Source organism: Elaeis guineensis, chromosome 11 (genome assembly GCF_000442705.2).
Source record: "Elaeis guineensis isolate ETL-2024a chromosome 11, EG11, whole genome shotgun sequence".
In the NCBI taxonomy this organism is placed as follows: Eukaryota; Viridiplantae; Streptophyta; class Magnoliopsida; order Arecales; family Arecaceae; genus Elaeis; species Elaeis guineensis.
This window is the reverse complement of record NC_026003.2, coordinates 36,608,129-36,632,724: the sequence shown is the minus strand read 5'-3', so window position 1 is coordinate 36,632,724 and position 24,596 is coordinate 36,608,129. Positions and strand designations below refer to the sequence as shown.

The 24,596-nt window shown below is 36.5% G+C and overlaps 1 protein-coding gene across 1 annotated transcript in view; it reads left to right on the top strand.

Annotated features, from left to right (window-relative positions):
• The first annotated feature begins 298 nt into the window (after nucleotides 1-298).
• LOC105035576 (uncharacterized) overlaps nucleotides 299-24,596 on the top strand; it is a 44,018-nt gene continuing 19,720 nt past the window's right edge. Inside the window, exon 1 of the mRNA XM_010911176.4 lies at nucleotides 299-806. Coding sequence (XP_010909478.1) covers nucleotides 415-777 — 363 coding nt within the window. The 5' untranslated portion in view covers nucleotides 299-414 and the 3' untranslated portion in view covers nucleotides 778-806. The remainder of the gene's footprint in view (nucleotides 807-24,596) is intronic.

Genomic DNA, 24,596 nt, shown 5'->3' with positions numbered 1-24,596 from the left:
AAGCAACATTCGAAATGATATTTTTATTTTATTTTTTTTAAAATTTTATAATATATAGTGAGTTATCACTAAAAATATTATTTAAAATAATATTTTTATTTTTAAAAATATTATTTAAAATATTTTTTTAAAAAAAATTATTTTCAGAAATAAATTGAAATCAGGGTCAAAATCGAAAAAAATTTAAAAAAACCACCAAATAACTCAAATCGAGAGCCTTAAAGTTCGATAAGCTCGCTTGTTTCGTCGTTTCCATTTTCTTAACCCACGTGCGACGCTCGTGGCTTGAGTTCGCTTGGGTCGCGACGCAGAACCAAGCGACATCCACCGCCTTCGACTGATATTCAGCCGCACCATATACATAGAGCGGCCGTGATCGAAGCGCAAGAAGACAGCAAGTGCGATTCTACAACGATGGCGGATGCGTACAAGAACGTAAAGGCGGGGAGGCTGACCTTTAAGGGCGGTGACCTTGCCGCCGTGAAGTCCATCGACAAGAAGAAACCCAAGAAGAAGAGGGATAAGAAGGCGGCGGCGGAGGTGGACGAGAACCCCACCGACGGAGCCGCCTCCAGCGGCGAGGATGATGCGGCTGCGGCCGGCGGAGAGGTGTATACGATCGACGCGGCGAAGCGGATGAAGTACGAGGAGCTCTTCCCCGTGGAGGCAAAGAAGTTTGGTTATGACCCTGCTAACAAGTCCCGCACCAGCGGTGGCTCCGTCGAGGAGGCCCTTGATGACCGCGTCCGCAAGAAGGCCGACCGCTACTGCAAGTGATCCATCCGCCGCCGGATCCTCGATTCCAGGTAGAATTTGGGCTAGGGTTAGGGTTCTTGACGAAATTATTCAATTTCGTGATGAAGTGTTATTATAGTTTAGCTGTCGTGCCTTTTGCTTGCTTTTCCTGCGTCCACTGAGACTTCAGATTATACAGCTCCTCTTTTGGTTGGGAGTTTGGGGAAGAAAGGAAAAGGAAAAAAAAGTAATAGTAAGGAGAAAAAAGAAAAGAAAAGAAAGTAAGTATATCACTTTCTTCTTGATTGAGAGTTTAAAGAAAGAAAATAAAATAATTTTTTTCCTTCTTGATTGGAAGCAAAGAAGAAAGGAGAAGAAAGAAAATATTGCTACATTCTTTTACTATTATACCTTTGAAAGGAATCCAACAAATTCAAGAAAGGAATCAAGAAAAACTTATTTTTTATTTTTTTCCATTTTTTTTATTTTCGTTGATTTTTCCTATCCACAGGAGTCTCAATCGGATGGGACGCTTAGGTAGAATACTTGAAATAAGTTTGAGGATTGAAATGTAATATTAATTTTGTTCTTTATTATTAAAGGGATAAGATAGGAATTATAAAAGATTTACTAACTCTCCATTCTTTTCTCTCCAATTCTGCTCGATTTGGAGGAAAAAAAGATTGTGGATTTGAGAGGATTTGTATTCCCTCCGTTTCTCTCATTTTCTTTCCATTTCTTTTATAAAAAAACTCTTGACCAAGGGAAAGTAGTAACTTTCACTCTCATTCTTTTCTTTTCTCTCCTATTCTTCTCTCCCAACCAAGGCGTTAGGAATTATGTGATTTTGTGAAGTTATTGGTGGAGTTGAATCAATCTCCAATTAGATGGAGAGATTATTAACTCCCAGTTTAGGTCTATTCCGAAGGAATGATGCCAATCAATTATAGGAAGATGCATTTCTTTATTTCTTTCTTTTATTCCTGTTGTTGATATTCAAAATTTAAGCTTCACATGTGATTTTTAGCTCGATTTTTTGAGATATTGTTTGAAAATATGCATGTTGGATTTGAAGGTTGTCAATCACTTTCTTTCGGGCAGTCAAATCAAAACATTGAGTTATATTTAAAATCATTGTATGGTATGAGTTAACTCAAATTGTTGGATTGCAAAAGTAAGAGACATTTGTTTTATTAGAAATGATAATTGAAAATTGTTACAATCCTTAGACAAAGTAAAAGATGAATTGTCTGGTTTGTTAATTTTCAATTGTTGGTCATGGTAATTTCTTCCTTGCACTGGCTGGGAGTGTTAGAGGAAATCAGTACCGTATGGAGGACATAAATGTGAGAGTTTGAGAAAGATGGTAGCTTACACTTTAGCAACCGGAAACAACACACAATAGGTTCTTCATTTGGTTAACCGTGATAAACTTGCACACATAAATAAGAGGGAGGATCAAACTGATAACTTTGAGAGTCTTAGACACCAACCTCCAGGGTAGAAATATTAAGAATAAACACTTTAAGCACATGGTGGATTTTGGCTCCCAAAGAAAAGCAATTGTGGTAAAAAGTATGACATGGATCCATGGATGGATTATTTTCATTTGATAGATGATTTAGGCATGCTATTTATGATTTAAATCACTGTCCATTATTCTATCTGGCTTAGAATCATAGAGTTACTGCTTGCGATCGGATAATGAATAAGTGCTGCATAATCAATTTTCGTTACATTTAATTGGATGTTGGCACATCTTTAATTAAGAGTAGATTTGATTGTTATTTTATCTGTATAACTTATATTGTAGCAAAAAATCTACAAAACCTTCACAATATTTTCTTGGAGATTAGAGGACTTCAGCTGATGTTATCTTTTGTAAATTTAATAAATATCTAAGAAGCAACATTGTCCATTTAAATCAAGAATAGAATAATGCATGTAAAGAAGAGCCATCGACCATCCCTACCAAGACAATGTGAGGTAGATGCTACACACACAGATACTTGGAAGGGGGTGGGGGCAGTCGTGGGCTGAGATCATTCTTTCAACATAAGTATTTTTGGATTGTGGGGCAAGATCATTCTTTTGACATAAGTATTCTCTTCTTCATTTCATAAGCAGATGATCAACCATATGAAATTCCAAGAAAATGCAATTTCCAATATTCTTTCTTCCAGAGAAAAGTTAGGCTTCATTCTTTCCATCTTTCTAAATGAACACATCTAGGTAAATTCTCCAATTTCTTTTGAGCCATAGGATCTTATAATAAGGTGTTATTTGCAAGAAGTGATTGCTTCCCTTTCCATGTTCCCAGCTTTCCATTTAACAAAATCAAAGAAGACACCTTGGTGAAGCTATTGTAGAGTAATTAAACAGGAATTAGATCATTCACCATGAAAGGGACTTTCCTTTCCATTCGAAGTTACACTTCTTTGGCAAAGTAGGCTCCAACAAGAATCCTTCCTAAGTTGGCTGTTCTAATAACAGTTTGACTTCATGTGGTGCACAAGGATTAAAAACCTGCAAGAAAGCAAAATGTTTCATGGAGTTCTTCTCATAATTTGTCAGAAAATTTGTTTGAGTAGATAATAGTTTCCATTGGCTAGATGCTGACATCCATGTATTTGGTTTTGCTTTTCAAGTTTGGTTGGTGTTTCCATTTTGTTCGCTGATTTTTATTTATTGGGGAACTGTTGATTGCTTGGTTACCATTGCAACTGTTGCTACTGATACCTGATACTGCTTTTCACCTTCTAGTGCTGCGTGAATGTGTTATATTTAGTGAATTTTGTTTTGTCTTGGAGTTCTACTTTGTGCTGCTTCATGGTTGGTCATTCCAATGTCTTTTAATTTCCCTCTTTGCTGTGGTTCTTTCGATTAGCCGTACTCTTGTCACCACTTTCCATTTTTATTATTTTATATATCTGAATGCAATAATAGCTTTTATAGTGATTAAAATGTGGAAAGAACCCATTGGATGACATCTAAATATTTCAAACATTGGTATCGTATGGAATTTTCCCCGAAGTTTGCTTGATTGAATGAAAGATGAGAGAGCACATTATTGTGTACCTTATTCTGTTCATACTTCCATGGGCCTTGGATTTAGATAAGGCCTCGAATAATTATTCATTTTTGTAGATGTTGTTCAGATTGAGAAACAAAAAACATACAATTTATGATGAAAATTGGAATGATTTTTCTATTAGCCAAGTGTTGGAGCTTTTTTCTCCCTTCTCCTTGGGATGGGGACTAGAGGAGAGCAAGCCATGGAGCCTGGTTGGGTAGATGCATAGGCATGGTACTGATGTCCAAACTAGAAAGAGGCATAGACGACAATAGGTCCTGTTTTCTTGACATTTAGGTTTTTTGGTACTAAGACGCTACCTGTATTTGGAAAGGAGTGCTGACTGAGACCTATGAGCTACAAACTATGGGCTAAGGTTAATGATAAAGACAAATTGAAACTTTAGCCAAAAAAAAAAAAAGACAAATTAAAAGATAAATTGATAGAGGTACACTAGTGATTAATTTAGTGATTGGTTGGAGGGTCTCGTTTCAGCATTATAACTTTATATTTGTACATGCTCTCTAACTACTAGATAGTTGTTTTCTCTCAGTGCTAGCTAACAACTGCTAGTTTTCCACCTTCTTTTGGTGGTCATGTTAATCAATTTTGCCTGTTCATGCCACTTTTCATGATTAGTCATGCTGGTGACCACTCCACATTCTGCCTGCATGCCCTTGCCTTATACTTGGATAGTGGCTTAATGTTGTCAAACTTGATTGAGCTCTATTTTCCCTATACGCTACCTTCACAATCGGTCTATACTTGTGACTTCTGTTAGTCGACCTATGCCTTATATGCCCAATTGGTCGGATTTATTTAATTATTGTTCTGTTTGTCTTGTGTAGCTTTGGCAGTTTGATCAGCCTATTGCTAACACCATGTTGCTATGTTAGCTAAGCACCAGCCCTCACTAGGTCTGATGGTTTCCCCATGGACTCACTCTTAGCCTGCTTTTTGTTATTGAGGTTTCTCATCATCATCTGGTTATTGACTACGTCAACTGGCCGCCTTTCGACTGACCTTTTGGGATGTGTTGTAAACACCAATCTTTGTCAAACATAAACAATTTTTTGAAAATGGTTGGATTGACTATTGATGTCACATGCACCTCTTGAAATGGGAAATATTTTCTCAATGTTACATGACATTGGACCCAAATTTTATCATAATTGCTCACACATGATTTGAGATTCCTTCACCTATAGACACATGCATCCACCTTTTGTCGATGCTTTCACACATCCTCGTAGGGGGTGCTTGGTTCGCAATTGAAATCGGAATCGAAATGGGAATGGATTGGAATCGGAATCAGAATGGCCAAATCATCGAAAGTGTTTGGTTTGTGATTGAAATCGGAATCGAAATGGATAATTCCCATTATTGTTGTTTGATGCATATAAAGATAGGAATTGGAGTCAACTCAAATTTTTATTTTTATTCTTAACTAAAATTTTGAATTTTTTTAAAAAAATTGATATTAAATAAAAATTAAACATAATAATAATATCTTTAATTTTTTTTAAAAAATATCATTAAAAAAAATATAGATAGCAAATTTTCTATGTATACGTTGCTATTCAGCCTCTCCTAAACGTCATCGGGTGCAATTAGAACGCGCAAATCGCATGATGGATAACACGCCACATTATCCCTTGTATTTCACCAATTCCCGATTGCGCGCTATCTACTGTGCATATTCTTTGAGATTTGTGCTGGTTCACTTGGACCTGGTGCACGGAATAATCTCCCTCTAAACCCCCTATGCTGGTCGTCCCCAAATCTGGCCAGAGGAATTCGATGAATGGCAATCGCGGCTTGACGTCGACCACCATGGGGCTCTCTCTCCTTTCGTCGGAGCTCCTCCACGAGATCTGCTATCGCCTCGCCCTTCGGAGGTCCTCTACCTCAAATCGGTCTCCAAGGTTTTCGGTTCCCTCATCATAGTCGATGAGTTTCGTCACTTGTACGACCAATGCTCCAGCCCCGGCGGTGGTTGGGTCTTCGTCTTCAAGTAGTGCCCCTGCGCAACTCTATCCTCCGCAGTTTCAACACCCGTATGTCTTTCCGTCTCCGCCATGTTCGCCGCCTTCGAGGACTCATCGCTTCGATCCCCTCGCCCCCGCATCTCTCTCCGTAACCTCTCCTCTGCTCGCTGCCATGTCCGTCGCCTCCAGAAGACTCATTGCCAGCCTCTGCTCCCTCGCCCCCCACATATCTTTCTCTCTCCTATCTCTGATCTCTCCTCTGCCTGGCATCATGTTCGCCACCTCCAGAGGCCCTAGGCTACCGTTTCCGCTCTACTGGAGCTTCAGCTCAGAGCCCCTCATTGGTGCTGGCGAGTATGAGCATGGTGGCTCGGGTTATGAGAGTTGGAAGGATGATTTTTTTTTTTATCTCATTTCACTGGAATGAGATTTTGACTCCATTGGGGTGAGTCTGGATTTCAGTTACGGAAGAAATGGATCATTTCCATCCTCTCTAGAATGGGAATCGGAATGGGACTCCCCCTAACCAAGCAGTTGGAATGGAAGTCATCCATTCCGATTTTCATTCCAGACCTTAATTACCCCCAACCAAGCACCCCCGTAATGTTTTTGTAATGTTTTGACTTTTCTTCATTGGCTACCAAATCTACCCAACTAGAATATGTTTGATAAATGCTGGTCAATTTGGATTTGGTTTTATATCTGACTTGAATTTTAGATACAAAGATCAATTTATCTCCCTTTTCGCCCTCTCTCTGTAGACATAAATGGTTAGATGAGTTATTAAGGACTTAAAGTGAGAAATTGATGCACTAAAAAATTTAAGGTTTTCTTAGGATTTTATTATGTAATTTTATGCTATTTTATGTTATTTTTTTAGGTTATTTGTAGGCTTTTGGCATCCTATTTTTAGTCAAAGTGTGATTTGGTAAATCCATAACTTGTTGGGATTTATTAGGCAATTTTTTCTAATTTAGGAATTTTGAATGGACTCAATCAGGTTTAGTTTATATCTGATGAGGGAGAAGAAAGAATTTTCTTTAACTTGCTCAAATTGATTCTATCAAAAAATAAAGATAAAGTTATATAATACTTTCAAAAGTGGTATTTATGCCCTTACTTAGGGGTGCAAATGGGTTTGGTCGGACCGATCTTGAGTGACTTTGACCTGATCTAGTTCCTTAATCGAATCCTAGTGTTGGACTCAGACCCAACCTAATAGAAGATTGGGTTGGGTCAGATGGGTCCATGGTTAAAATTTTTTGATCCAATGGATTATTTGGGTTGGGTCCATGTATACACCAGTCCAAATCCAAAAAATTCGGGTTTGGATCAGGTCCATTCCAGGTTTGGGTTGTTCTGGGGAACATACATAATTCATGTAAAAATTTTCATAGCTGATAGTTATCCACATCTCTGATGGAACAGTGAACTGGTCAAAAAACTGCCTTACCATCTTCTAATAATCAACTAGTTTTTCGATAGCAGCACCTTCAAATTGATGAGACTCTTTATCATACAAATGATCAATGAACACCATACCATCCATAAGATGCACTTCTTTTGAACTCGTATTATTTTCTTCAAAAAGGACAATCCTGGAAATTTTCAATCTCAGTTTGCAATGCTTTCAATCATATAATGGAGAAAGAACCGTACTAGAGTTACTATGTTTCATGGGTTTCGTTGGTTTCTAAATCATGGGGGAACATTAAGACAAGGCACAAGACTTTTTCACCGTGATCGTGATCATGATCATCTATTGAGTTAGCATGAAATTTGTAATACCATTCATTCCTTTGTTGTTCCCAGACTTTTCCCCAATTAATATGGGGTCAAATATAAAAGCAAAAAGTAGAGAAGAACTGATGGAAGGATCGAGCAAATTCTATATCTAGCAATCAATTTGACATCAACCTTCTAGAAATTTAGCACTTGCGTCGGGTTTGTGACGTCCATCGGGAAAGCCAAGATTTTTCGATCGGCCTATACTCTTGATTGACTTAACCCTTGTAGCCTACAGGCCCGGTATATCGGATTTGGGTCGGATTGAGCCATGAGCAAATCAAAAATTGATCCAGAAATCAAACGGGTTGGGTCAGGTCAGATCCAAATTAAGTAAACCCAGACTCGATCCAAAAAATGAAATCCGATCTGGAAAATGGAACAGATCTAAGTTTAGAACCTAATTCAGCCCCACGAGTCATTTAAAGTAGGTCTGATTGGGTCTAATGTAGTTGAGGTAGGTTCCTATGGTGCTGCGGGTGATGGCGTCGAGCTGGGAGAAGTTGTTTGCCTAATACTACGGCTGTAGAGTGACACATTCAAATTTGACAACAGCAAATTGCAACTAGTAAGTTGCTTCAGTCTCCGTAGGATAATAGCTACAGGAGGATGACAAGTGTGAAGCACCATCCATAGAGAAAGTAGCCAGCCTATGGGCAATAAGATCCAGTATAAGATTTTGAACTTGATAAGTCAAGAATCTAAAATCATGGTGTCATCATGTAGACCTTTCCTAGATCTATCCTATATCAAGAAACAACACTAAAATATAAAAAAATTAACTTAACATGCTCTTCCCCTATTTTTTAGTTTACGGCCAATTTTCAGCCTCAAAATACAAAAAAATTACTAAAATGAAGAGAGTGGCATTACCTGATTTCACTAAAAATTAGGGCTGAAATCTGCAAAAATGGCTAGATTTGGCTAGTTTTTATTTTTTTAAGAAAAAAAGGTTGTTTTTTGGGGGGAGGGGTCTCATCACCCCTAATTATTAGACTCACAGGGGTAGATGGCATGCATGCCCGAACCACTGCGAACTGCCCTGTTTTCACTGGTACTGCACCGAACCGCTCGATTTGGTGTTCTTTGAGTCTATTTTCAAGTTAAGGAGAGGAACTGTCTTGGTTTCCCTCCAGTATGATGTGGTACAGGTAGAATCATCCGGTTCGGGATGGTTTGGCCAACGTTATGAGATTAAATACGGGATTGTTTTGTTTTACTAGTAGAAAGAAGACTCACTAGTGTTGAGAAATATAGATCAAAACTCTGAGATGAACTTGATTTCTACGGAGTTAATCCGCATAGCCTTCTTTTCTTTGAAAAGCCAAAAGTAGTTTGATATTAGGTGGACATTGAAGATAATAATGGATGTTGGGCATCAATGCTTGAACGGTAAGAGCAAATGTTAGAAGCAGTGTTTTTGAAAGCATGCGGCGCACTTGAGGCACAAAGGTCCTTTCACGCAATAGTGCATGGCACATGATGCGGTGCATGGCTCATTGAAGTGAGGAGCAAATTTTTTAAAAAAATGCACGATAATGATGTTTATTCAAATGAAAAGAATATTGGTAATGTATAGTTAGAAACTTATATACCACTGATATGACTAGAAATAACTAAACTACTGAATTCATACTAAAGCTTGCATACATCCAAAGCAAATAATACCATCATAGGTTTTTATAACTTAATTAAAAAGATCACACACCAATAATGCATGGTTCCTACAAAAGGTTATAAGCAAACAAGCATATATCCATCTAATCTAATTGTTGGGGGGTGATATGTCATCCATGCTAAAGACATGAACCAGTGGAGAACCCATGATGAAGTATGCATGATCGTTGCCACAGTACTGATCGGAGATAAATGAATATAATCCCAGGGGTAGATATGTTGTCTCAGAACTGAAAAAGCTACGCTAAAGGAAGTCATTCAGTACATAATGAAATAGTGAAGGATCTCACCTTAGACTTCGTCGATCCTCAGTCTTTAACTGGTCCCCTTTCGAATGAAGCTTTCTGATGGAAAATCCTGCCGATCCCACTTCGACTGTCAATCCTAGTTTTGGCCATCGATCTTAACTTCGACCACCAATCCTAGTTTTGGCCGTTGATCTTAATTTCGACCGTTAATCTAGGCTTTGGTCTCCGATCCTAACTTTGGCCGCCAACCCTAGCTTTGGCTGTCGATCTTAACTTTGGCTGCTAATCTAGGCTTTAACTATTGATTTTAGTTTCGATCGTAGGTCTTAGCCGCTAGCACGAGGATAACATCCAGACATCGGACATCAATCCAGGAAAGGTTCCGACCCCAACGTCGTCTTTGATCGAAGGATCCTTCGCCAATCCTTGCCTCTAGCCATAGGCTGCATTCTCTTCAACTATTGCTGGTTGCCACATTTGGAAAGGTTGATCCCTATGTAGTCCCATCAAGTCACGTCACTCCACATCTGACCACATCACTCCAACGGCTGGCTGCGCATCAGGTGAGGACACATCAAATCACGCCCCCCTGAGAGTAGCGGACTGTGCACTGGATAAGATGACGTCCGCCGCCAAATCTAGGAGGAATCATGGGTGGTATGGTTAGAAAGGCTAGAATGGTCTCCTATCACTTTCCCCTCATGGCTCTCGCCCCTCTATAAATAGAGGTAAAAAAAGGATCCTCTAGGTACGCATATTCGCATCCTATCTTCTTCTCACACTCCTCATCTGTTCCAGCATCCTGACTTGACCGTCGGAGGATCTCCAACGGAGTCAACTGCGGTCAGGACTTGTTTTGTAGGTCTCGCCATGCTTGCGATTCCCAATCGACTCCAGCCACTCCGACCAGGGCCAGAAATCTGCAGCAACACTAATAATTCAAGCTAGCTTAGCTACTATCTAAGAAGCTAGATGTCATCATCAACATCAATAATCGTCAACAAGTTTTCATCATCACTATCATCATTTGATTTGTAAGGTTCATCATCTCCATCTTCAGAATCATTCCCATCTTCCCATTCTTGTTCTTCAAGTTTTGTTGCTCTCCTTAAACTCGAGGTTAATGGTCCTACTCTCCTTGAACTAGAGGTGGATCTGTAATTAAATTTAGGCTCTTCAGCTCTTATAGCTCTAGCAACAGCACCCCAAGTTAAGGAGTCATCATCAAACACAATCTTTTTTTGCATCATCTCCTTCTATCCTCCCGATCATCCACTCATTACTCTCATCTATATGGGATAATGAGATGGGATCAATGGTATCACACAAGTTATATCTTCTCCTCAAGGCCCGATTATATTTAATGAACACCAAATCATTCATCCACTTTTGCTCAAGCCTATTCCTCTTTTTGCTATGTATTTGCAAGAATTAAATAAACAAGTTAAATGCGATTATCATACACTATAAATAATTTTAGATTTTATGTATAAAATGTAACATGCTTACATGTTCATAAACATCCAATTTCTTTCACATCCGGAGGAAGTACAAGCGAGGTTTACAACTTTGGTAGCAAACTTCTGCAAATTTGGAATAGATGATTGATACGAAGCCCACCATTAAGCTGTTTATGACATTACCATTTATTTAGCATAGTTATTAAATACAGAAACTTTGACTTGCTAATTAGAAAATAAGTAGCAAGAAATCTCACCAGGAGCTACTGTCTTCCTTTGCCTCATGGTCAAAGGCTTCCCAAAGAGTTGTTCATCCTTCTTATATACGGTTAACTCCCTAGCAATCGTATCTTGTGTCTCTTGGCTGGGCACTAACCTTTGTATGCAATCATATAGCCCCTGCATCACCTCTGATTTTGTCTCAATAGATGGGTTTGAGTAGAAAAATTCTGGATTTAAAAAGTATCCAGTTGCATGCAATGGGCGGTGGAGTTGAACTTCCCATCTTTTATCAATGATATCAAAAGCATTTTGGTACTTCTCTTCCTTTCCATTGAAAGCCTCCACAATAGCCTCTTTAGCTCGGTCTATTGCCTTATAAATATAACCCATGGCTGGCTTTTTCTCCCCATCAATCAATCGAAGCACACAAAGTAAAGGACATGTCAACTTAAGGGTATACACCACATTATTTTAAAAGGATGTTAGCAAAACAGTTTGAGCTACCCTTTTATCCGCTGTCTCTTTTGCCCATTGACAGGTTGACCATTACTCAGAAGTAAACATCTTTCTCAAACTATCTTTGTGTCGATGGATGCTTGCAAGTGTTAAGTATGAAGTTGCAAAGCGGGTTTTGGCAGGCCTAATTAGATTTTTCATACTTGTATACTACCTCAACATATTCATCAATCTGGGATGATTATAAATATAACCACCCAACCCTACTGCCCGCTTAATTGTTCGATTGATGTTGGGAATCTTACCAATATCCTCAAACATCAAATCTATGCAATGGGTAGCACAAGGAGTCCAATACAAATGCTGATGCTTTCCCTTCAAAAGTCTCCTCAATAACAAAAAAAAAAAAAAAATCTAATCAATCATTCATAATTAAAGTAATAATTTATTAAGAAATAATAAGACTTTTAAATCAGAAATAAATTGTTAATTTACCAACCATCACCAAGATTGATGCATTGTCGGTTACAACATGCACAACATTTACTTCACCAATGCGCTCCACCCATCCATCAAGTATTTCAAACATCTTCTCTCCGGAATGAATGTAACTAGAAGCATCAATTGACTCAATAAACATGCTTCCTTTGGGGCAATTAACAAGTAGATTGATTAATTTTCTTTGAATTCTATCTTGCCATCCATCTGGTAATATAGAACATCCATGCATTGCCCATTCTTCTTTATGATCTTTCATTATATTATTTGTAAGTTCTACTTCTTTTCTAAGAAGGGGAACCCTCACCTCATGATAGCTTGGTGGCTTCAATCCTGGTCCATATTGACCAATAGCTTCACATATTACCTTAAAACTAGGAAGTTTAACTATTGAATGGAATTCCAGCATGATAAAGCCACTATGCTATATGCTGACAACATTTATTCCTTTGCTCCTTTTTATGTGCTTCATCAATTGTTCTTTTTTTGATTTTTCTTCACCTCTAGTTCATAGTAACAACTTTGGATCAGGAGTGAAATATGAATCAATAGGCACCTTTTGCCTTGATTTTTTGAACTTTGGTGGTGCTGATGAGACCCTTTCATGCTTCCACTTCCACTAGAAAGTGACTGTTTTCTTTGGGCATCCACTTCCATTAAGTCATCCTCTCCATAATTTTCTAATTCATCATAGTCAAGCAACACATTCAATCTTTCTTCTTTCTCCTCTTTCTCTAAGCTCCTCTCTAACACTAGGTGGGCATTTCTCACATTTTGATTTTTTTTGATATCCGTCAATAAGATGTTGCTTGGCACGTATAATGCCTCCTTTTATAATCTTCCCACAAAACCTACAAGCAATTCCGTCTCTTTGATTTGGGTCTACAACATTTGCATATTTCCATCCCAGATTTCTTTTACCATCAGTAGAACTTCCACTCCATTTAAATTCAAAGTCTACGTAAGAATTTAAAGAAACAACCAAATAGACCCCAAAATCAGGAAAAAAAAGATTCCAAAAATTACCCCAAAATCAAAAAAAAGATTCTAGAAATTAAAAGGAGAAAAAAAGAGAAGGAACCAAAGAGCACATACAGTTATACCAAATAAGAAATAAGAATCGGAGGAAACAACAAAATAGACCCAAAATTAGAAAAAAAGAGATTCTTAAAATTAAAAAAAAATAAGAGAGAAGGAACCAGAGAGCACTGGTAGTAATCCCCAATAAGAAATAAGAATCCAAAGAAATAATACAATAGATCCTAGAAACAGAAAAAATAGATTCTAAAAATCAAAAAAAAAAAGTGACGAGAATAAGAGGAGGAGAAGAAACAACAAAATAGATAAATCAGAGAAGAAAGAGGAGGAGAATAAGCAAGAGAATAGATGAACCAGAGAGAAAAGAGAGGAGAAGAGATTTAGCAAAGAAAAAAAGAGAATAGAAACATACCTTTTGAGAGAGGCGGCTCTTGTTTGTTTCCAGAGGGTCAATTGCTTTGGGCGTATTAAGGCTTTGAGTGAGAGTTAGGGCTTTTTGATATTAGAGAAGATGGATGGTTGAGATTTAATCTCAATCTTTTATTGATGAAGCACAGTTATCGTGTGTTATGTGTTAGATGTATGTCCTAGAAGCCAATCAGACTGACACATTAATTATTTTTAGGACATAATTTCGGATTTGATCTAATTATTTAGGACAGTTAATTTTCATTCATGTAGTGTGTGTCCATGAATCGTCTAGAAAATTAATAAGATGATGACATATATTCTCAAGAGTTGAGAATTTGAGGCATGTGTCAGTGATGGTTAATTTTTTTTAATTGACGGATCATCATGGGGAGGTGATTGATTCGGTTAGATTGGTGCATGGATTGCTTTTCTTAGAATAGACAAATTTTGAGTTTACAGTGTGGAGACATTAGAGCGAGAGTGCAGGTATTTGTTAGAGAACAAAGGTACCGAGCGTGACCAACAAAAAAAATCATTTGGATGTCTATTCATTCGTCAGTGACTTTCTCGATGCTGTAGTGGTGTGAGTGGTTCTTTAACTTGCGAAGCCTCGACTATTCACAATGAGGTTGTTGTAGTTTGACTACACCATAATTCGGTCTCCTAGCCATATGAAATCTTGAGGTATATGTTGACTGTGGTAGATTTATTGTAGGAATAGGATGTACACCTAAATGGGATCTATCGATCTTAGTAGAAAAGGAGAAGTCTATAACATTTATGATACTGAGTTCAAAAGACCGTGGTCAAGGTACAGTGAATGATGGAAAAGTGTTTTCATAGATTTTACATAAGAATTCAAGTCGAATAAATGTTACATATGACAGATGATGGGGTTTGATGAGTTTTTATAATCTCTGTTTTGTCGGGATTCATAATAGAAGAATTGAATCATATGGTAACCACACTTAGAGGTTTATTACTTCCGTTCTGCTGGGTTGCCACTATATGTTGCTAGACGTCATTGATGGATTGTGGGATCAACGAAAATTATTTTGATGATCAATAATTTTCAGTTAATGAGTTAGAATTTTGTTCCAATCTATTGAAAGGAGTTTTCATGATATTTGATGGAGATCAAAATATATCTCATTATCAGACAGAATAGAATCTATGGGATCACATATAAAACAGGTTCTGACTGATCGAATTGTTAAATTACGATTTCTAATCACAAAAGGATTCAATGATCAATATGATTGATGATTGGACTAATATGTATAAGTTTATGGAGGACTTGTTAAGAGTTAGTGAGTTATAGGAGGATTTAATTACAATTGTTGCTAGAATATTTGATTTGATCAAATAATGGGGTTGAGTCTTAATCAAATTAAATCAGATTTAATTTGATTGGATTTGGTTTGAGTTTGACTCAGATTGGATTTCATACGTCTAAAATGTTTAGAATCAATCAAGTTTTGATTTAAAAGGAAATCCAAACCACCTTGGATTTACAAAAGATGTTTAAGCTATAGAAGGACTCTCCTCGTAAGAAGTGCCACCCCACTCTTCCTCACACTTATGATTTCACGCTAAAAAAGGTTTTTGCGTGAGTTATTTTGCATGGAGAAAAGATGGCACACAGGGTGGGGTGGCATCTTCCAAGAATCCAAGAATGGTTGGACTCTTAACAAACTCTAACAATCCTACATTATGGTTTAAAAAAGAGATAAGGGGTGCCTGAGATATGATAAAAGGCATGAGAAACAAGAAGAGAGGGCGTGTGCATGTGTGAGAGGAGTTAACGCACAACAAGAAGAGGAGGGCGTGGGGTTTGGTAGTTAGACGTCTCACCTCTCTTCCTCTCTCTTCCACATGTCCAAGGTAGTTGGACGCCCTCTCTCTCTTTGGTCCAAGGGTTGGATGTTCCCTCTCCTTCAGATATGTCCAATAGTTGGACAAAGAAATTAGATTTCATCTATCATCTCTTTCTCCTCCATATTCAGTCCAAGAGTTGGACGAAAGAAAAGATTTGATCTCGTCTTTTTCTCTAGATCTTCTTTTCTCTTGAGAAGAGAAAGAAAAAAAGAAATCAAATTGTATTTGATTTCTTGATCCTCTTAAAGATCTCTTTAGTTCCCTTGAGATGAGAATCAAAAGAGAGGAAAGATTCGACAATCCAAGGAGCAATCTTTGCAAGAGAGCTAGCATCCTGGTGAGATCGAAATCTCTTGATTAGATCAGCCTTGTGTGGTACTGTAGAGGTCGGATACATGCGGCTTCAATGGACCTTGAAGACATCGACGGATCATCGGATCGCGGCCTCAATAGACATTGAAAATATCTACGGATTATTGGATTGCGGTGAAGACCGCGTAAAGATAAAAATTGATTTTTATTCTGCATAGATCTTAATCTTGTACATATGATGATGTTTGAGTTTATATTGAGATACAATCTCTATGCATACTTAATTAGATTAGATCTAATTAGTGATTTATTTTAACATTATTCTGATATAAGGTCGTTCTAATATAATTTGATACGTTATGTTGCATGATTGTCCTAGAACGATGTTGAAATAGTTCTGAAATTTTTCTTTTGTTGCGTGTTTTAAAATTTTTGAAATTTTTGTATGCATAACGATAACCATGTGATGGCATTTTTAACAGTGGTATCAGAGCCATCTCATTATTGCAAGATTAAGATCTAGATTTCAGATCTAAAATTATTTTCAAATCTGAAATTTTGAATGATTATGAAAAAGAGATGGAGTTCAAGATTTGAAAAATCTATTTTCAAATCTGAAAATCTGAATGCTTGAAATTCATGCGATAGATTTCATGATCTGAAAATCTATTTTTAGATCTGAAATTCAGATTATTTTATGTTCATGTATTGTTTTCAAGATCTAAAAATTATTTTCAGATCTGAAAATTTGATTTCTTATGTTCATGCATCCAATATTCGGTATCTAATTTCAATGTGATGTGAATCTTCTTAGATCTGTATTTTATTTTTATTATATGTTCATGCATGAGATAATGTTCATAGATAGAGATTCATCTTGATGTGATCTGTGATGATATGGATGTTTTTAAATTAAAATAATTTGATTGAACATAAGATAAAGTTTTATAAATCAATCTAAGATCATCCTGATATAAGGTTATCTTGGCATAACAAGGCTCGTTATGTGGAATGGTTGACATATGATGAAAAGAGATTGATATATAAAATATCATAAGAAATTAACATAAACATAAGGACTATGTGATAGTCATGCATGTATTTTTCGTGGATATATATAGTGATCTTCATAAATCACTATAAACCTTTGGAGTAGGGTTGTATCATGAATACACTTTAGATGGTTGCAATTTCTCAATCTATGGTGAGGAACCAAAAGTCAAGCCCAATTTGGAATAGGTTGATCTATTGGTGTCTAAAGAAAGTGTTCTGAAAGGTAGTTACTTAATTAGGATCGTTGCATCAACAGCGGGGAGCCTCCCACCGATTATTACTTATCTGGCCAATTTGGTTGACCAAATTCTGATTTCGGATGCTTAGTGTTGAGTTCACCATGATTGCATTGTATCATGAGTCTGGTCTTGATTAGTCAAGACGCGATCTAACTAGTAGGTCCAATATAATTGTGGATTTATATGTGATGTAAATAAATAATTAAAACTTAAGAAGACAAATTAAATCTGCTCATAAATATTAAGTCGAGTGATCTTTCATCATTGTAGATGTACGGGTCCTTCCGGATGTTGATTGTTTTCGGCTGGATATAGTGGTTCAGTTGCATCAAGGAAGACACAATCATTGTATTAAGCATGAGATGTTGCGGGGTAAAGATGTGGTTGGGTCCAATAACTGTTAGGTGAGGATCCCAATGACAGCTTTACTTTCGCAAGAATAGTGGTCTGACTTAACTAAGGAATGAAGTCAATAACTGTTGGGTGAGGCTTTAGAAATAAGAGATCGGTGACTATTGCAATTTGCTTGAGAAGCATTGGATAAGAGTTTTTCACTCATTGGTTGACACATCATCAATAATTGTTAGGTGAGATGCTATGCCAATTGGTGAGACTGCAATACCCACTTGAATTCTAGTCGCGAAAGATTTCCATCTCTCTACGTGAGTGTAAGAGATTCGAGGAAATAGTGGGAGGTATATTTGTTTTTAAAAATCTTTAAACAAATATTTAAATCAAGTACGAATATTTAGCTAGAATTTCTACTCTGATAGAATAATTATCGACTTCAGAACCTTTAGCTCACATATTAGAAATCAATTGACTAAACAAACAAGGTATAAAGACTGGTTTAGGAATCTAAAATAGTTTTAGATTCTGAAAAGTTAAGCTTATATTCATGATTAGGATATCCTTATGTTACCAAACCATTCGATAATTGACCAAAGAGCAATCAGTTCATGATCATTGTTTGATAATGATAAAGGATTTGAATGAGCTTGAGAAGTTCGACCATGTATAAGAAATTGCGAATGGATTTGATCCTGCAATCCTTATTAGTTCATATGGATAGTTTATAGTAAACTACTACATGAATTAGATCGATTGCATCTTGGTTAAATTATTGAACATGATGGTGACTACCGATGGGACCTTGAAAAGTGTAAGGGGCAGGGTTCTTGCTGTGGAGCGGGCTTCTACTTTTAAGAGAAAATTTACTTGGAAGAAGTCCGTGAGGAAACATAAGTCCGAGAGTAAGCCAAAGAAGGAAGCTTTTAAGAAGGCTGCCAACTCTATGATGTTGACAGCCATTAAAATGAACCATCTTGTATACCTGGAAAGCTTAAAGAAAAGAAAGGGGACATGCCTTCAGAAGGTCTATTGGGTTTGCTCGATATTGGTATTTGAGTAGATAAGTGAGTGCTGTAGGATCTGAGAGATCTAGAGATGAGATATATTTGAAGTATATGTGGCACCTTAGGTTTGGTCATATTGAGAGGACAGAATAAACAAATTGGAATGGTACGAGTTTTTAGGCTCATTGACTCTCGAATCATTTCTGATCTGTAAATTTTGTCTTCAAGAAAAAATACTAAACTACACTTGTAGGACACGAAGAGAGGACCACTGAGATACTTGTCCTGGAACATACTGATGTGTATGCTCATTTGATGTGTAAGTCAGGGGTGGTTATCTTTACTTCATTACTATTTATCGATGACTTTTCATGATATGATTACATGTATGAGGCAAATCTGAAGTTTTGAAAAGTTTAAAGAATTCAGATGTGAGGTAAAGAAGCAAACTAGAAAATTTTTAAGGTTCTTCGATGAGATCGAAGATGTACCTTAGTGGAGTTTCTAACTCATCAAAGAAAAATGACATAGTTTCATAATGGACTCTTCTTGGTGCATCTCAATTCAATGGGATGTCGGAGAAGAGGAAAGAGATCTTATTTGATATGATCCAATCCATGATGAACATCACTGATTTTCTCTTATTTTTTTAGGGATAAGCTTTACTACTGAATGGTTCCTTTTAAGTCTATTCCTATTAAGCCGTATTAGATGTGGCATGATGAGGATAAATTAGAGGTTAAGTCTATGAGAGCTCGTTTCTAAGGTATCCTAAAGAGTTTAGGAGATATTACTTTTACTTTCCAATGGATCACAATGTGATTGTGATCCGACGTGTTATGTTCTTGGAGAAATAGTTTATCCAAGATGGAAATAGTGGGAGAAAAATTAAGCTTAAAGAGAAAGTCTCTGAAGAGCAACGAGTCATAGAGCCTATAGAATCTATCCATAATTGAGCCAGTACATGTATTACCTCATCCATCTCATAGGTCGAGTACAATCTTTTATCTTACTGAAACATACTTAGATATTTAATAGAGAATGTAGAGAAAATGTTCTTTATGGGAGATAGAGAACATGGAGATGATCTCAAAACTACTACGACTCGATGTTAGACATCAATTTCGAGAAGTGGTTGAATGTAATAAAGTCAAAAATTGACTTGATGCATTCTAATCAAGTCTGAACTTTAGTAGATCTATCAGCAGGGATAGTACCTATTGGATTCAAATGGATTTATAAAAGGAAGAAATGTAAAGGTAGAGATGTTTAAAGCAAGCATTTTGGAATTAGGCTATTCGATGCAATCAAATGGTTTGATTTTATCAAAAATGAGGAAATATTTATTTATAAGAAGGTCAGTGAGAGTATTGTTACATTCTTTGTATTATACGTGCATTTCATCCTTCTGATTGGAAATGTTGTTCCCATACTGACTATGGTTAGAATATGGTTGTCTAAAGAAATCCTCCATAAGAGACTTTTGGGAAACATCCTATAAAAGTCTATGAGATAGATATAGGTTTATGAGATAGATCTAAGAGGATGCTAGTTTCACAGAAGACGTACATAGAAGATGTGCTGAAGAGGTTCAGCAAAGAAAAATCCTCAAGGGGTTTCTATCCTTTAGGCATAGGATTAATTTCTCCGAGAAGATGTGTGGGACACATCTATGGAGATATAATACATGAGCTAGATCTCTTATGCTTCAACTAGTGGGAGCCTCATGTATGCCATACTATGTATATGACCTGATATATCTTTGCTGTGAGTGTCAGTACATATCGATTAAATCCAGATTGAGTATTGGATAGCTGTGAAAAATTTCTAAGTACCTGAGAAGCACTTAGAATATATTTATGATCTTTGAGGATAATTAAAGTTGAGGGTAGAAGGGTACATTGAATCAGACTTTGTCTGATATTGATGGTAGAAAGTCTACATCAGGAAAGGTGTTTCTTTATGCCATGAAGATTCGATAAATTGGAAGAGTTCCAAACAACCAATCATTGCAGATTTATAGAAACTGTGTATGTTGCTGCTTATAAGGTAACTAAAGAAGCTTTCTGGTTAAAAAGAGCTTATTGTAGAACTGAGTGTAATGTCATCAGATGGCACAACACTGTACTGCAACAACATAAGTGCCATTGCTTTAGTTAAAGAGCCTTATCAGAATTTCTAGTACATAAGAGCGATAATTATTCGCGATCATTTTCAAAAGTAAGACTTCGAGAATCAGAGTAGATCCCATGGAAACGTGGCAGATCTACAGACTAATCCATCTTACCACAGAAGACCAAAGCACATCTTGAGAAGATGAGGCTTAGGTCTATGGCAGATTAGCTTTAGTATAAGTGAGAGATTGTTAGATGTATGTCCTAGAAGCTAATTTGACTGACATATTAATTATTTCTAAGATAATTTCGTATTTGATCTAATTATTTAGGATGGTTAATTTTCATTCATATAGTGTATGTGTCTATGAATTGTTCAGAAAATTAATGAGATGATGTCATATATTCTTAAAAGTTGAAAATTTGAGTATATATCATTGATGGTTAATTCTCAAATTACTCCCGATCAATGAATCATCACGGAGACGGTGGTTGATCCGATTAGATTGGTGCACGAATCGTTTTTCTTAGGATAGACGAGTCTCGAGTCTACAATGTGGGGATACTGGATTAGATTGGTACACGAATCGCTTTTCTTAGGATAGACGAGTCTCGAATTTACAATGTGGAGATATTGAAGCGAGAGTGCAGGTGTTTGTTAGAAAACAAAGGTACCGAGCGTGACCAACATGAGAAGTCACTTAAATGTCTACTCATCAGTGACTTTCTCGATGCTGTAGTGGTGTGAGTGGTTCCTTGACCTACGGGGCTTCGGCTATTCACAATGAGGTTGCTGTAGTTTGACTACATCATAAATCGATCTCCTAGCTATACGGTATATTGAGATGTATGTTGGCTGCAGTAGGCTCATTGTAAGAATAGGATGTGCATCTACATGGAATCTATTGATCTTAATAGAAAAGAAGAAGTCCTATGTGATTTATGAGATTGAGTTTAGAAGACCTTAGTCAGGATAGAGTGAATGATGAAAAAATATTTTCATAGGTTTCACATAAGAATTCAAGTCGAATAAATCTTACATATGATAGATTATGGGGTTTGACGAGTTTTTCATAATCTCTGTCTTGTCGGAACTCACGATAGAAGAACCGAATTACATGGTAATTATACCTAAAGGTTCATTACTTTCGTTTTACTATATTGCCATTACATACTGCTAGGCGTTACTAGTGGATTATGGGACCAACAAGAATTATTGTGATGATCAATAATTCTCAGTTGATGAGTTGGAATTGTTCCAATCTAGTGAAAGAAGTTTCAATGATATTTTGATGGAGACAAAATATATCTCATTACCAAACAGAATAGAATTTGTGGGGTCACACACAAAAGAGGTTCCGACTGATCAGATTGTTGAATTGGAATTTCGAATTGCAAAATGATTCAATTATCAATATGATTGATGATTGGTCTAATATGTAAACATTGCATGAAGGACTTGTTAAGAGTTAGTGAGTTGTAAGAGAATTTAATTGCAATTGCTGCTAGAATATTTGATTTGATCAAATAATGGGGTTGAGTCCTAGTCAAATTAAATCAGATTTAATTTGGTTGGACTTGGTCTGACTTTGACTCAGATTGGGTTTCATAAGTCTAAAATGTTTAGATTCAATCAGGTTTTGATTTAAAAGGAAATCCAAACCACCTTGGATTCTATCTACAAAAGGTGTTTAAGCCATAGGGCTCTTCTTATAAGAAGCGCCACCCCACTCTTCCTTATGCCTATGATTTTACGCTGAAAAGGGTTTTGGTGTGAGTTATTTTGCGTGGAGAAAAGATGGCGCACAAAGGGTGCAGGCGGCATCTTCCAAGAGTCCAAGAATAGTTGGACTCTTAACAAACCCTAACAACCCTATGTTATGGTTTAAAAAAGAGATAAGAAGGGGTGCCTGAGACAAGATAGAAGGCATGAGAAATAAGAAGAGAAGGCATGTGCGTGCATGAGAGAAGAGTTGACGTACAATAAGAAGAGGAGGGCGTGGGGTTTGGTAGTTAGACGTCTCACCTCTCTCCCTTTCTCTCTTCCATATGTCCAAGGTAGTTGGACATTCTTTCTTTCTTTGGTCCAAGAGTTGGACATTCCCTCTCCTTCAGATATGTCCAATAGTTGGACAAAGAAATCAAATTTCATCTATCATCTCCTTCTTTATATTCAGTCCAAAAGTTGAACGAAAGAAAAGAAAAGAGATTTGATCTCGTCTTTTTCTCTAGATCTTCTTCTCTTTTGAGAAGGGAAAAGAAAAAAAAAATCAGATTAGATTTGATTTTTTGATCCTCCTAAAGATTTCTTTGGTTTCCTTAAGATGAGAATCAAAAGAGAAGAAATATTCGACAATCCAAGAAGCGATCTCTATAAGGGAGCTAGCATCCCAGCGAGATCGGGATCTCCTGATCAGATCAACCTAGTGTGGATATCTGTAGAGGCCGAACACTTGTGCAGCTTCAACAGTCCTTGAAGACATTCATGGATTATCGGATCGCGGCTTCAATGGATATTGAAGATATCCACGGATCATCGGATCGCGGTGAAGATCTATCCGCGCAAAGATAATAATCAGATTTTTATTTCTGCATAGATCTTAATCTTGTACATATGATGATGCCTGGATTTATGTTGAGATATGATTTCTATGCATGCTTAATTAGATTAGATTTAATTAGTGATTTATTTTAACATCGTTCTAATATAAGGTTGTCCTGACATAATGTTGATACGTGATGTTGTATGGTTGTCCTAGAACGATGTTGAAATAGTTTTAAATTTTTTTTTCGCTATGTGTTTTAAAATTTTTGAAATTTCTGTATGCATAACGGTCGCCTGTGATGGCGTTTTCTAACACTATGCGCCACAGATAAGGCGTGCATCACACATGCTATAGCTTGTGCTATGTTGAAGGGGCAACGCTATGGCCAATTAATAGTGCAGTGCTTGTGCCACATGCTATAGCGTGCTATCGCTTAAAAGAGTTAAGAAAAAATATGTTGAAATTAGAGAATAAAAGCCTAAGAAAAAATTGAAAATAAATTCGCCTTCATCTTCTAATTTTGAATGCATCAGAAACCCTTGGTGCACAGCATGTTGATATACAAACTTGAGATTGTATCCTCAACATAGCAGGTAACTAGTCCAATCTTGATTTGAAAACTTGGCTTCTAGTGATTTTGGTCTTATGAGAGTTGTAATACATCTACTAGTTAATAGGATGTACCTGTTTAAGAAAACATTTGAGGTGTCATTTTTATTTTATAATATACTTTTTTTAAATTTAATCTAGCAGTCGAAGGTTACCTAGAAATATAGAATTTAAAATTTAGGAGAAAGCAAGTTTAAAAGTTAGACTGAGACTAGAAATCATTGCCATGTCAAACAATAGAATATTGCAAGCAAACATTCTCCAATTTATTATGTACCTATGACTAAATTTACAAAATATTTAATATTCAGTTTGAATTAGGAGCAACATTAATAAAATGTTTTTTTTTTATTTCTTTCCGATGATATTTCCTTGCATATGTTCTAGGTTTGATTCCAAATGATTCCCAGTGTATTCTGAGAAAAAAGAAAAAGAGAAAATGATTTGTCCCTTGACTTTCAGGAATTTGATGATATGCAACAGGATCTTACTTACATATATGTTGAAACGCACATATTTTAAAGTTATTACATGAAAATGTTGCTTAATTTTTTTCTTAGTTTTCATAAAAGTGTAATTGCCATTTTGGTTTCGTAAGCTGCTAAGAATCTGGACTATGTTTCACCAATAATTTATAAAAAAAATAAAAATAAAAAAATCTCTGATAGACTTGGAACCCCATGCCCAAGTGTTGACAAACATCCAAATAGATTCAAAAGAAAAAAGACCTGAATATGATTCTAAAATTTATTGGTATGGTTTTCTGTATCTATGTAAGTATTATGTATGTTGCAGTTTTTAATAGATTTTGTTGAAACCTTTCTTGTGCTTGTTGAAAATTAAAATCTAGAACCTGAACTTTAATTGTTTTTTTATTCTTAACTGATATGGAAGGAACA